Here is a 15502-nt window from a genome sequence, read left to right as displayed (position 1 = left end):
TTTAAAATCTTTGTAGAAATAGGATATCTTTGAAGAATGTCCCGTTCCATCTAGCCGATATGCACTAGGTAAATGTTGAAATGTGTGTATGTAAGCACAGTGGACTCTATTTACTGCATGTGCAGTAAGTCGTGAGCAAGCAAGCGTGTTGGGCAGACAGGGATTCGCGTTGCATATTTATATTTGGTTTTTTAATAGAATGTTCTGAAAATGTTAATTGGACTAATCTACAAATGGCTAGGGACAATATTAATATAAGGTACTTCGATTTCACATAATAGTACCTTGCTGTTTGTTGAGTTTTTTTCTTGTAGTTAACAGATATTTTTATTTCTTTTGTTTCAGAAATAAATGCCAGAATGAGAAGAGGAGGCGCGAGCAGGAGAATATTTATATAGAGGAGCTGGCCGAGCTAATATCCGCCAGTTTTGCGGACATGAGCTCGATATCGGTCAAGCCAGACAAGTGCGCGATCCTTCAGGAGACCGTCAACCAAATAAGAAGTATAAAACAACGTGAGATTGCAACCCAGTCAAGTGATCCCGTACAACAGGGCGAAGTGTCATCGTCTGAGCGTAGACCCCCTATTCTCTCCAACGAGATCTACGGGCCTCTTTTGTTAGAGGCCTTAGAAGGATTCTTGTTTGTCGTAAACGGCGAAGGTAAGGTGGAGCATGTCACTGACAACGTGTCCACCTATATAAAATTTACACGAGAAGAAGTGCATGGCAAGTGCATTTACAATTTCATCCACCATGGTGACCATGCTAGATTCAGTGCGACCCTTCTGCCAATGTCCATTGGATGGGCCAGCGAGCCCACCAACAAATCGCGGTCATTCAGTTGTCGTCTTCTGATCAAACCCGACGATCAGGATGAATCCATGGAAGAGAAGCAGCAGAGGGTCAGCCAATACGAGGTAATGTACATCTCCAGCACACCACTGAGACAGATTACCGAAGAGGACGCTTCAGACGGCGGACCCTGTCTTCTTTGCGTTGCGAGCAGGATTACCCATCGCGATAAGGTGGCTAGCTCGGCGGCCATAGAACAATTCACAACAAAACTCGATATCCACTGGAAGATCATCGGCGTCGACTCTTCCGGTATTTCGTTCCAATATTCGCAATTCCTCAACAAGGATCTCGTTGGAAAAGAACTGGAGGACATCTGTGTTCAACAGGATCTTCCCAAATTACAGCAACATCTCAAGGAAACCATAAATGAGGGCCAGTCCACAAGCGGCTTATATCGGTTGCGTATTGGCCACGATAAATTTGTACAAGTCCAAACCAAATCGAAGCTTTTCAAGTCGCATTCGTCCACCGACTCCGAATTTGTAATGGCGACGCACTCTATAATCAGGTGAGACTTTGCTATCTATTCTTCTTAATAAATCACAATTTTATTTGACACACCTTACACAGTCAGGTGTATTCTACATTCTATATTGAAATAAATACTTTATTTTATGAATGCATAATTTCATTCATTGCATAATAATCTATTACAGTCTCCAGTGCTGATGCTTGCGCTTTTATTATTTTTATTACTCACATTACCAAATCCTTCTAAGCGATGATGCAAGCTAAGAAGTGTGTGCATGCATCACACTCGATGTAAGTTTCTTCGTGTTGCTAGTCTTTTAGTCGTGTCTGCATTTTGCACACACACTCACAATGCAATAAGTCATTTCAAATCTATTTACCAATCGGTCTTGTTTTTGTTTGTCCATACCGATTTAATAACATGTTTTGTTCTTTCGGAATAGAAAACAAATTTTGTACGTCTTCGTCCATTATCATCAATAACAAAAGCAAAATCGAGAACTGACTTGTACTTTTGGAAAATTGTTTATATAATATAATATTCCATGGACATGATTCATCCTTGCAACTGTTTCGTGTCTAATCCACAGTTTATAGAATTTTTGGTTTATTTACACTTTGTACAGCACAATTTCGCGGCGACGTGTTCATTGCCCACCTTTTCAAATCAACCACAAATAATTCAATTATAAAACATTAACTTCAATATTTCATGTCGTACGACTATCGTATATTTAGAAAGCTCCATACAGGAGCTCCGCTGATGACCAGGGATTTCCAAAACACGTCATGTAATCAACATAATTTATGTCACACTCCAAACTAATGTAATGAAGTAATTAAAATGTAATATTTATTTATTATTACTCTGCTTTATAATTCTTCCTGGACGAAGTAAACATCTTTGTATTTTTGCCCTTTTTAATTTGTTTATAAAAACTGTTTTCAAATGTAGCGCCATGTGATAAATTATAATTATATTCTTTAGCATCGTTAATGATTGCTTTAAAGATACGAAATTATTTTGGACAATTAACAAAAAATATGTTTGATTACTTATAGCAAAATAGAATTATAACAGTTTGGTTATACAGGGAACCTCGCTTAACGAGCACCTCGCATAACGAGCATTTAGCTTAACGAGCAAAATGAATTGTAAGAAAAATGACTCGCTTAACGAGCGACGTTTCGCATAACGAGTGACGATGAGAAGAGAAGTCCCGGATTGTGCGCCAGCTACTTCATTTTTAAAACTTGTGTACACATTATGTGTATTTTTTAATATACTAACCGTCTACGATTTTGTCATCTTTGTTTAAAGCGGACTATATTTTGCAAATATAATTTGTGTTTGCTGTAAATGCAAAATATATAAACATACTATGTACGCTTTTTTTTATAAACAAATATTAAACGTATGAAGAGACCTCCACCAAGTCCCCGAATTGATACAAGTAATATAAACAAGTATAAACTCACTTCACTGAGTGTGAATTGGAAGAAAGTTCCTAGTGTTAGTGGTCATTCTAGTTGCATCTTATTGATGTATGTGGTCACACATATTTCCAAATTTGTGTTCAGATGTTATTTGTCGAGACCAAGTTATACTTTTTTTACGACAAGGAACGCATTATCGTAATTTACATTAGTTTATATGGGAAAACGTGTTTCACTGTACGAGTAAAAATCCGGAAATTTTGGAATGGATTAAACTCGTTAAGCGAGTTTCCACTGTACATAATATATATTTTCAAATCAAAAACTCAAATCACTAAGAAAATAGGACTTTGCAACTTCACTAACTTTCTCTTAACAGTTTAAATTATCAGCAGAAGAGCTGTTTAACGTTATTCTATTGGTCAAACATGAACATTCGTGATTGTAATGTTAGTATTGTTATCTTGAATATTTATGTATTTACTATAATGTTACAACATTACAAAAAATAAGAGATTATACTAATTATGGTTTAATGTTTGATTTTCAGTGATAATGATTGCACTGGTCCGTCGGATCCAGGTGGTGGCAGTAGTGTGGGTGGGCCATTGATGACGAGTGTCGTGAATGGTACTCGTAATGGGGCTCCTGTGAGTTCCGGTAGCGACAGCTCTACAACGTCGTCCAGTAACCTTATGAACGCAAACGCGTCCATGTTCTCTACTTTCACTCTGGACCATCATGATCCATTGCAATTTGGCCTGGACTTCCCCTCGTCCACGTGGGACCTTACTAACACCCTCGATTCCCCGAACTGGACAGAACAGCGACCAGACTCGCGACAGAGCGTAACACCGGTGTCGACGCCGACTCCGAGACCTCCGAGTGCTCCCGTCTATAGCCCTGCGACTACTATTGCCCAAAGCCCACTAGCCCAATTCGCCCAGCCGAGCCCGACCGTACCTAACCCATCGACCCCTTACAGCAGTACCTATGTCTTCAGTCCTATGACCGAACCCAGTTTCTCAATGGAAACAGATCCCCAACATCAACAACAACATCAACAACAGCAGCAGCAACAACAAAAACCTGATACCAAAGTGAACGTTTTAGACGATATGTCAGATTCGGCTAGGCTAAGGACATTATTGACAAAGCCGCCGAATAATGATAACGGTGATAGTGAGAATAGGAATAATAATACCATTTTGAAAACGCTGCTCAATCAGACCGACGAGGACGAAAACCGAGGTGACAACAGGGGCAGTCCCAGGACGCATCCCTCTACCAGGAATTCACTACCTGGCACATCGGAGTTACCAAAACCGTCCGCCGCTGGCGGTATGCTGTTACAGGTAAGAAACGTGTCCTGACTTTTCCTATTTCACTTTAAAATGAGAAGAGCCTAGATAAAGAAATAAGGAAGTGCGCATGAGAGAGCGAAAGAGAGAAAAGAAATATATGCACCCTAAGATAATATTTTATCTCAGGTTGTGCGTGGTGCGTTTGTATCGCGTTAAAATCAGTAGAGGTTCTTCTCTACCAGCAATGTCAACGTATAAATATTTATTATCCCGAACCGTCATATAATCTTGCTTGAGCGAAAGACTTTAATTTATTTTATATTTCACTACCCCGAATAGGTTTATATTACTATTGTTTTCCTGTTCGAAATGTGTTTTCACTTTTAGAAAATGGCAAATGTTTGCGCAATTGGTACGAGCGCGCGCCTATGTTTGCTCCTAATATCATATTTCAATTGATATTACAATGAGAGTTATTGTCGGATTGTATTGGCTACAAGCGACGAGTATGAAAAAAATGTTGCGAGACACGTACTTCATGTCGCGTAATATACTTACATCGTGTATATTTTTGTTGGTTTCAACCAATTCGAGACGGAGTTTAAATATGCCTTATCTCGTTATCGGGACTGATTTTTAATCTTTGCTTTCCGACTATGTGGAGGTCAGTGCTGACTGATTTTCTTTTTAAATCCGGGAAAAGAATAGTTGGTTCAGTTCCCCGTCGTATTATTTTTACGTCATTAGTGGTTAAGAGATACTTGGACGTTCAGCTGTCGTTCCTTCTACATTTATTTTCGGAAAACTAGTTTTTTCTTCTTATATTTAACGTTTAAGTAAAATTAAGTTCATATAAAATTATCAATCACAAGAAAACGTTGTCGTGGAATATGACTTTATGACGTTTGATTCATCCAAACAAAATGCTCGGTTTATATCTTCAAGTCGACCACAGGTTTGATAAGTTCTAAATAATTCATTAAATATATAGATTAGTTTTTAACTTAATTTTAGATTTGAATTGAATTTTAATCAATATATACTTCTTCGTTGCATTGAACAAACAAATAAATAAACGATACATGAATTTAAATTTATTTTATTTTCAAATCTTGTGATTATTTATATGTTTCCGATATTTAAAATAATAATAGCTGTAATGTCTTTTTATTTGATTTATTTTGAGAAATATGTTAGCATAACTTCTACCGAGTGCGAAGGTTTCTCTTCCGTTCATCTCCCTACCACCCGAAGCAGCGCATCAGTTTTGAGTTTAGGGGTAGTTGAGGTAGTCGCCCCTCTCTCTTGTAGCGAATTCCCCAAATGTGGTCTCTTCTTTGTCACGTGTTGTGCATGTAAGGGAGAGAAAAGGAAGGGCCATTTTGTGAGATCCTGTGACACATTAATTTCTTTCCTGATTGAATCAAAATGTCCTTTGCATTCTTGAAGTTGTGTATGTGCATCAACGTGTGTGATAATTATTTATTTACGTTCATATTTTCGAGTGAAACATTTTAAGGTGATTTTATTTATAGTTAGGTATTGGTTATCAATGCGCAGGAAACTCGTCTATTATCAATAAAATGTTAAAATCGGTTCCGAACAGAACGGACTGAGAACACAACCTCGTGTCGTTTTTAAATCTTAGAATACATATAGTTGATTCGCGAGTAATTCTGTTTTATTTCGTCATAGTGGTAGTGTTATTGTTTAGTAGTATTAGTTATTTATTAATTGTTATCGATTTTGGGAATACGACGTATATGATGGAAAGTAATCAATTCACATTATCCGCGGTATGTATTCATTCGAATTCTAAAGAACAATCACAGTCCGAAGAACGCTCGAACCACTATTTTGTGACTCACCTTTTCGTTTCGTATCTGAAGAAATTCGAACTATTTCTTTCACCAATTAATTTATCAATCGCCATTTTATATTTTCACTCGTCTTACATCAATTTTAATTACAATAGATAACATATATATAAGCGGGCTTATATAAATGACGACACCTTCGCTTAAAGTCTTTCTCATTTCTTCCTGATTGACAAGAACATTGATTTTGTGTCTTTAATATCGTCGTAACATATTTTTATTATTAAAGTATTGTTTTATTATAATAATCGAGATTTCATCATATATTTTTTTAATTAAATAATGTAATTGCGTATTTTTTCTATTTTGAAAGTTATAGAAATGCATGAAACGAAATTTTATTATTAACATTGTTATTTTAATTTTTTATTCATCAATAACATTATTTAATATATTTTTTTATTTGTTTTAAGTTAATTGTATTGTGTATTTGGGATGTTTAGACAATATACTTTGCGTCGCAAACGTATGTATGTTTGGATGTAGCGTTTGTGCCTATAGATAGGTGTATACGACAGGCGAATGGTAAGGAAGGAGATAGGAGGTTGGTATTGGTTGGCCGTTCGTATGTCCTCGTTGCTCTGGAACGCCTTAAGTCAGTTAAGTTTTTACAGTTGGCAGCGTTATCAAAATCTACTCGCAGTTGGCAATTCCTAAAATAATATGATAAGCTTATTACCTGTTGGGTTAGTAGGCGGGTACTACTGTGACTCAGTCCCGCTGTTCACTATTATCCTGTGTTATGATTCTATAACAATTGCACTTCAGTGTGCTTCGCGCAGTTTAACAATAAGCAACTTCAAATAAGTGTGGCAGTGTTCCTCTCTGGCGCCATTAAAGTGGTTTAATATTAAAGTACCTGGAATATGGTGGTAAGCCAGCAGAATGTACGTAGGGTTGTTTTTATAAGTCATTTTATTATGTTATTTATTTTTTATCGTTGCCATTGCATTGATTCACTTGTTCGCTAACGAAATATATAATTTTAAAATCGTCATGTGTAATGTTTGTAATCTTTCTGTTGATATAAAACTTGAAGTGGCCTACGAAGTGACAATATTTTTCATTATCAGTATACACTATACATTCATATAGATTTCTGTTCTATAGAATTAGTGAAAGTATTCACTTTTTCAATTTCAAAATGTTAGGTCAATATTTCGTGATGTAATTATATATTATCCTTGACCTTCGCGCTTCGTAATATTTCATTACTTCTTGCTGTTCGTCTTTTCACATTTGTGTGTGTGTGTAATTTCTAAATAATTCACATTTTCCGGTCGATATTTTGCCCATGCCCATGTTACGAGAATCGGTTCCCAAATGCGTCTATTTCTGTGCGGCCCTCTCGGTTTCTCCCCCAAACAACTTCCGTTGCACATTGTGCAGTTTCCACTCTCTTCGCATTCTCCAACCATTTACTCTCCTGCACAACAGTATATATATATATAAATACATATATAAGTACATATACATTTGTATATAATCTTATCTTCGTTTTTTTTAAGACGTAGTCATTAAACATATTAAATTCATTCTCTGATTTCGTTTTGTTATTATTAATCAAGTACGTTTTAAAATGCGAAGAAGCTGAAAGTTTCAAGGAAAACGCGAATAGTTGGCAATTGAAATGTTCTCGCCGTGCCGTCAAGAGTTCTTTACACAAAACTGGGCTACGTCACACAGAAGTCAATGTGAGTAGTAACATAAATTTGATTTCCGATTATATAAATCGCAACCATAGGAAAAATTAAATCGGAATGTCGTTCGATGAAATAACTAGTTAACATCGCTAAATCTCGGCATTGTCCTCAATTTCCTGTTATAGGAACCAACCGTATTTTGCAATTCTGTCCATATATATAAAGAATAAAATGTTGTCAATAAACTATAATATCATTACTTATTTTTTTTATTTGGCAATTATGAAAACGAAAACTTATATTGCGTTATCAGTGGAACTTACAAAACATAATTTTTCAAGTTTGAACAATTCTTATCTTTGCTTCGGTTCCGGCAATGGTCGGTGAAGGAAACTGAACTTACGCGTAAACAAGAACATATAGCAGGTTTAGCTATGTTGGAATGGAGTCGAACATGCGTAAACAACAATAATTTTCCTCGAGGCCCCAAATCTTCTTAATTCGCCACTGACTGTTGTACATAATGATTTTCATTAAAAGGTTCTAAAACTTGGTGAAATTTAGCTTTTGATAGATTTACATATATAAATGCATATGGATTTATTTATTTTTGGCAACACCTATACCACGATTAAATCTGTCTAATCCGATGCAACATTGTGTGCCTTCGGTGTATTATCATATTTTATAATTTTCTTTGAATTTCTTAATAATGATGCAACGTTGTAAGAATTTTAGGATCTTTTTGAAATGGCGATAATTAGTGAAGTTTGTTTATAAATTTAATTAATTAATCACTTTTACTTTATTTCAAAATTTATAAATATCCATGTTTAAAACATAAATATGACAACAGTCTTTGAATTATAATGATTCTCTCTAGTTTCGAGTTATGTCTTAATTTATGGTTAATTAATAGGTCTTATTTATTTGGCCCAGTTTAGAATATTATTAAAAATTTTTATTGTTGAAATAATCAGCCAGAAAAATAATATACTGTTTTATTTATAATAACATAACTACTGAGGACATATCTTCGTAAACAGGATATACATTTTCTGACAATCAACTTATTTTTGTAAATTATTTTATACGTAATGTGATTGGGAATATTCTTTATTTATATATATATATAATTCAAATATATTTTTTAAATTTTATTATTTGGTGACGAAATACTGATTTATATCCATGTTGCAGCTATTAAATGAAAAGAGTGATGATGATGATGTCGAGACCAGGGCTGGTTTGAAGAAAGGCAGTGAGCTGTTACACGTACTAATGAAAGATGACGAGAAAGTACCGAATAAAGCGGACACTCTACTCCAGAGCCTGGGATTTAACAATAATTCGGCACCACCGAACGGTGATCCAGGAAGGGCGAAAAAGCGTTCTAGCGATGACAGCGATGATAATCCATTGAAACGATCCTCCGATGGCTCGCATGTGACTTCTTCCGGATCAACTGGAAGCAAACTGTGCGAGAAAAACAAAATGTTGGCTCGGCTTTTAGCAAAGACACCTTCAAATCATCAACCTATACCTCCCATACCTGCCAGTGTGATCTCGGCAACGCCTCAAGAAAAACTGCCGCGTATCGACGCCAACTTAAACAAAAATCATCATAGAATGCAGCCGAATGTAAACATGATGAACAGTGTCCGGAACACTTCCCGCATGCAGGGAAGGCCGACAAACACAAACTACCTCAATATCATGCTCGCTTCGGAAAGCAATATACAACAACGAAATCCGAGCCGACAGTATAACCACGTCGACTCGACCTACGCCTCGCCGGCCACCTCCAGTACCGACACTGCCCCCTCCTCCATGTGGCTCGGCATGCATACCACCTCTTCGGATCCATTACTATCAATCATCCTAGACCAGGTGATCGACATCGTACCAGATGCCGTGATGACCAACCAGAATGACATACAAACTCTTTTGGATGCCATGTCGCCACCGAACAATTCCAACAATTACACACAGAACGATGCCATCAGCGAGAAGATGGCAATCAACATTATACAAAAATCACTAATGCAGTGCGAGACTGCCGTTAAAAGTCCATCTTCACCAACGATTTCAATGCCGGGCTCTTCGCCTGCTTACAACACGAACACGGTATGCTTAATTTAATCAATGCACTAATTATGCGATCTAACTAATATTTCTTTTTAATGTTTCCTTTTCGTAGATGAGCCAACCTAATCATGGTTATCAGCCACCTCCGAATTACAGTCACATGGGCACCATGAATCGTCCAGCCCTACGTCCCGGAACTCCCCAATATAATCTAACTAACCAACAGTTGCAGCGCAAGCAGCAAATGCAACAGCAAGAAAAAAGGCGTCTGTTGGAACGGCAAAGCCGCCAACAGGTCGTTATACCGTCCAATGCGGCTGCCGATATGAATCCTAGTTTGGATAACATAGAAAGCCTCCTAAACAATACGGTTGCGCCGAACGTTTCACTACAACGCTCTTCTAGTGTGCCTGAATCCCAGTTGTCGCCGAACTACCAACTCAGTCAGCAAAACTCTAGAATCAATAACCAGCAGCCCTACTCGCCGCATTCTCAGATGACCAGTCCTATTGGACAACAAGCCGGAAATTACCAACAGGGTGGTTCCAGCTTATCCCCACGACCGCCTTTTAACCAGCAACTCTCACCGCGGCAAGCCTATCCGCAAACCAGCTCGCAGAATGCCAACTGGCAACCGAGCAGACTGAGTGTTCAGCAGCAACAGAATCCAATGCTGAACGCCCAACTTACTGTAAGCTTTATTAATCTAAATCAGATGCAGTGTTAACCAACTTTTTGCTGCTGGGTTCTAGGGAAATTATGTGATCGGTCCGAACGGACGTGGTTTTCCGGTGCAGAGAGGCGCACCTCAACAACAGCAGTCACAGCAACAGCAATCGCGGGCTATCGGTAGTCCTGGTTCGGCTGCTGGCACGAGGCAGTCTCCGTTTCCAGCTGATTCTTTTCCGCCACCCGCCTCCCCTAACTCTGGATATAGTCAGAGCCAGTACCTGAGAATACAGCGCACCAATAGCGCTCCGACAGCCACTACGCAACTGCCAGGTAAATTATACACATGACTACAAATATACTACTGACATTAATTAATCAGAGAAAATTACAAATCAAAATAACGAGTACAGTATATTTATATAACAACTAACTCTTTTAATAAAATATTTTGTAATTCTGATTGCAACACTTATGTTATCATAGTAGAGGGTTTCTTGTGAACGAAATACTTGTATTGTTTTTACTTTTATTATTATTAAATACTATAAAAAAAGAAGATACCGACAAATATCACTGTGCTTCGGTGATTTTGGATTATAGTGTTGTAATATCTTTTTGATGAGCATGAATCTTTTGCTACATAGTAGAGGCCATGCATACAGTAGAGATTTTCTAAGGTCGTGCAGTGAAGTTTTATAATATTAAATGCATGGTAGTTACTCTGTTACATTCTCTCGTACTACTACAATATTATTACTGAGACTAAATTTGTGGGTGAGTATAAAGGAGGAAAGAGTTTAGTTGACGCGCAAGACATTTTCGCCCTTCTCGTTATTATCATTTTTCAGTTTTCATTTTTCTTGATACGGACGATACGAAGGAAGAAGAACTCAATTTGTTTCTGTTTTCTTTTTTTTACTTTTAATGCGGAGTTAGTTGTTCGTTGTATCTGAGGAAGGTGCGTGTGTTACAGGTGGCCTGGGATCACCCCGGCCATTCGCCAGGGACCATCCTACACACTCTTACCCTTCTATTCCTCCCAACCCTCATCACCCTATGATGTACCAACAAGAGTCCTCCCCGTACTGTTACGATCAAACAGGTTTACAGTTACCTTACAATGGTGCAGATAGGGGCACACGTGCACCCCCACATCTACAGGCCGGTAAGTTAACGGCTAGCTGATCAAAACAAAGAAAGAGATCAACAAAAATAAATACAGATATATTCATATATATGGGGCACTTTCATATATCATACTATATACTACATTATTGTTCATCAAGCATTCATCTGAAGCAAATCATTAGAATGGTATTTTGTTATAATCATTCTAAGGATTTGCTGCTACAAGCACTCATTAGTATTTTTTTAATTATTGTTTTTTTAAATATTTTTTTTTTTGGCACACCAGCCTTGTGTCTAACACACTCTCATAAGTACATGTGCTCCTCAAATTATCATCGCTGTGCTAAAAAGTATAAATACATCAACAATCTGCCAAAAAAATGTGAATGGGATTTCAAGCCTTAATGAAAATCCCAGTTCCTTTGTCACTCTACCCCCATTATTTGGAATTTATCATTTGTATCCTTGCCTATGTATGATCCAACCATTTCCAACTTAAAAATATCTTATAATCATTTATTTTTATTATATTGTGTTTGTGTCAACCGCCATATATTTTCTTTTTATTTACTTTTCGCTTTTTATGTTTACTTTATCTCTCTCTCTCTAATTTCTATAAGTGTTGCTTGATTTGTGTGTTTTAATCAATTTATTTGTTTTTAAATCCCACACCACCCTCACTCGATAAATGTTTGTATTTAACAGATTAGATTTACTTCCAATGAATGTACGAAATGTCCATTGAGGTATTTACTTAACTGCACGCTTCTCGAATGGATATTTCAATTCATATTTATATATTTTTATTACTATGCTTCTTAGTTACATGCGTAATCGGATTGAATGTAAAATAATTAGTATTCTTATATTAGACTTCTATTTTACAATCAAAACCAGAGTCGGCTTTGGTCTGGATATTAGTTGTCATTAAGATTAAATCGATGCTGGTTTTTATATTATTTTTACAATTTTTATGGTGCTTGTTAAAGTTTGAAATGAAGTAGTTCATATGCATTTTATCTGCGTTAGTTTTAATTGATTTGTTCTTCTATACGATAGGCATAAGAGTAATACTCAAATTATACATAGTTGCGCATGCGCTGTTTGGCGTATGAATATAGCACATATTATTCAATATCATATTATCTATTCTATTTTAATAATAGTTTTAAAATAAGATTTATAAAAATGCTATATCTCAATTGCGTTTGTTAATTCTTCGATGAAAAGTAGTTTCTTTAATGTTTGATTTAGATTATCAAAATATGTACTTGCTTTATATTTATATTGTAAAAATAATATAAATAACTATGACGCTTACAATAAGAATAATTAATTTATAGATAAAACTTAATGTGTGTTAAATATGTGTATTAGTCACTTTGTAAGCTCGTCTTATACAATTTATCGAAAGATGTAATCAAAATGAAAAGACGAGCATGCACTGTGTTTACTTTTGAACTGAGTTTGATGCAGATGTAATAATCTGAATTTGTGAATGGCAGGTGTTCCTGGTGGAAATGGCCCAGCGTCGGACTACGTGCGCCAGGAGTTAAGAGCGGTGGTTGGCGCCAGGACGGGTCAACAAATTCCCACTGGAAACACAACACGGCCCCAAACTCAGCAGCAACAACAACAGCAGCAGCAGCAGCAACAACAGCAACTCCTGAATCAGAATGTGAACAGCTCTGACCTGGAAGCTCTTGGTCTTTCCTTCGAGACGTCCGGTAAGTGAACGATCTAATTTAATCCCTTCACTCCTACCTTCTTTTGTGGTTCAATTTACAACTATTTTTCTTTATATTTTTTATTTGGGATTCCTAAGTTTTTTTTTGTACAAAACGATTTACCGCTTACTTAATGATAAGTCCATGGTCGGGTAAACTCCTTAAGGTCAAAAATATGTCGCGACCAATGGGAAAAAAGTTTCAATATATTAATTTTATTTGTATATTTTGTAATGAATTTAATGTAAATTGTTTATTACCCATCATATGTTGTACATTCCCCATCCATATTTTGTTTAACAAAATTATACTTACAGATGCGACTCCGTTAACTTAAGAAATACTAAATACCTGCAAGATTTTAAACTTATATTTTTCGCGTTTATAGTCAATTTCCTAGTTCAAACTAGTATTCGAAATTTAGTTGTTGAAACAACGATTTCCCATCTGTACAGTATTTTATGGACCCAGAATGTTTTTTTGTTTCGTACTAAAAACAGAGGGGCAGTTTAATACGGGGATTGCCTTCATGCAAAAAAAAAGCACATCGTCAATAACGAGACTGAACAAAGAGTTTATGGTGCTAAAAAAATGTTTAACCAGTGAAGGCAGTTTTCGTATTGCTGCAGGGAGTGCGTACAATGATGACATTGTTGCGTGCAGGTGCGAGTGAAAGCCCGAAACTTTGGGTTGCGATGGGGTCAGATATGGGCTCAATGTCTCCTCCGCAGGCAGCAACCTCCAGGGTAAGACACACACACCTCTCTTGCGCTTACCTCCTGTTTGTTGCTACACATTTACTAACATAATAATTGTACGTGAACATAACAATAGCTAGAATGCTTTTATTCTTCAAAAAATAACAAACAAGTATATAAATTGTAATTCACATCCTGATCATTTATGCACAAAAAATACAATTTGTTTTTATTTACTGGTCTTGTTATTGCTTTACGTGTGTGTTTTTTTTTATTAATTGCATCTTATTTTTGCGCCCTCATTATTAAGGTTTGTGCGCAATATAAATATTACTCTTAATTATGAAAGATTTAAAGAAAATCAGAGAAATCCAGATTATTACAAAACTTTTTCAATAACTAATGGAAGCATTAATAATGTTAATGTAAAATTCCCATAATCATATTGCGATTATTGATATTAAATAATTAATTTACTACGTTACAAAACCATTTTAAACTGAAAGTGATATTTACATATAACATTTGCAATTTTTAAAGACTACCTATGGTATCATTTAAAAATACCAAGAAATAAAGTAATGCTTATAAAGTATGTTGTATAGTTCTGATCAAAGACTTGCAAAAGTTTTGTATTTGCAACTGTAGCGTGTATTTTATATACGTGTTACAAACTCATTAATATATGCTTACTTGAAATTGTATATACTCTAAGTAAGCTAAGATTAGTAGTGTAAAACGAAGTTTTGATTTATATAACTTATATTTATAGATATTTGTAGAAATTAGATACTTTTAATATTATAGTTTAGCTTAATGAATATGTTAAAGCAGAATATATAACTGTTGCTTTATTATTTAGTTTCTTTTTTATTGGTTTAAAGAGCGGATTGTACCTTTACATTTTTTTATAGTACTTCTGTTCATCTATTCTTATTGTAGTTTGTTTCTTTTGAGATTTTTACGTATTTTGTATTAACGAAATGGTATGATCTGTTTGCAGAATACTATGGAGGAGGGCCGACAAGGTGATCACAAGTCTTCACTGCTGCAGAAACTTTTGTCGGAATGACGGATTGTACATAATAGAGATATATACTACTAGGTACCTCATTGGTTAAGTACCGCAGGCTGTAATCTAGACAGGTTAGCTGTATCAAGTGCATTACTACGTTGCTTGTTCAATTTTGGTTAGGGTAGTGCGGAGCAGCGGCAAGGGAAGGCGCAAGGGCCTGAGTGCAATTGTAAATATTATTATGTAACGCAGGACTTGTTTATATTTATATAAATAATGAATATATTATATATATATATTATATTTTATTATATTGGACTTGTTTAAAAATAATAAAAAGAAGTAATATTAATTCATTAACTCGCCAGTTCGCCCGGTCACCGGATATTAAGTACGACTTGTATAAATTTATAACTCATAGTTGCTATTGTTGTTATTATTGTTGTTACTATTATTGGTATAAAATTGCTATGATAATATTAATGATGATGATGTCGATGATGATTATTATGATGTTTTATGTAAATTGTCTATAAATGTAATTATTCCTGCGGGTGGATATATACGTGTGTGTTTATATGTGTA

At 35.8% G+C, this 15502-nt stretch overlaps 1 protein-coding gene across 6 annotated transcripts; it reads left to right on the top strand.

Annotated features, from left to right (window-relative positions):
* Window positions 1-345: 345 nt before the first annotated feature.
* LOC108564162 (nuclear receptor coactivator 1-like) lies at window positions 346-15382 on the top strand (the record flags this gene model as incomplete). 6 transcript variants are annotated; one of them, XM_017923101.1, is given in 9 exon segments in its annotated part: window positions 346-1365; window positions 3316-4120; window positions 8790-9716; window positions 9790-10368; window positions 10430-10679; window positions 11323-11514; window positions 12980-13204; window positions 13868-13950; window positions 14906-15382. In XM_017923101.1, coding segments are annotated over 9 exon segments (4150 nt in total), but the record flags the coding sequence as incomplete, so codon positions are not given.
* Window positions 15383-15502: the final 120 nt, after the last annotated feature.

Source organism: Nicrophorus vespilloides, unplaced genomic scaffold, assembly GCF_001412225.1.
Source record: "Nicrophorus vespilloides isolate i.1.1-1 unplaced genomic scaffold, Nicve_v1.0, whole genome shotgun sequence".
Classification (NCBI taxonomy): Eukaryota; Metazoa; Arthropoda; class Insecta; order Coleoptera; family Silphidae; genus Nicrophorus; species Nicrophorus vespilloides.
Note: the sequence above shows the minus strand (reverse complement) of the source record. Positions and strands in the feature narration are given on the sequence as shown.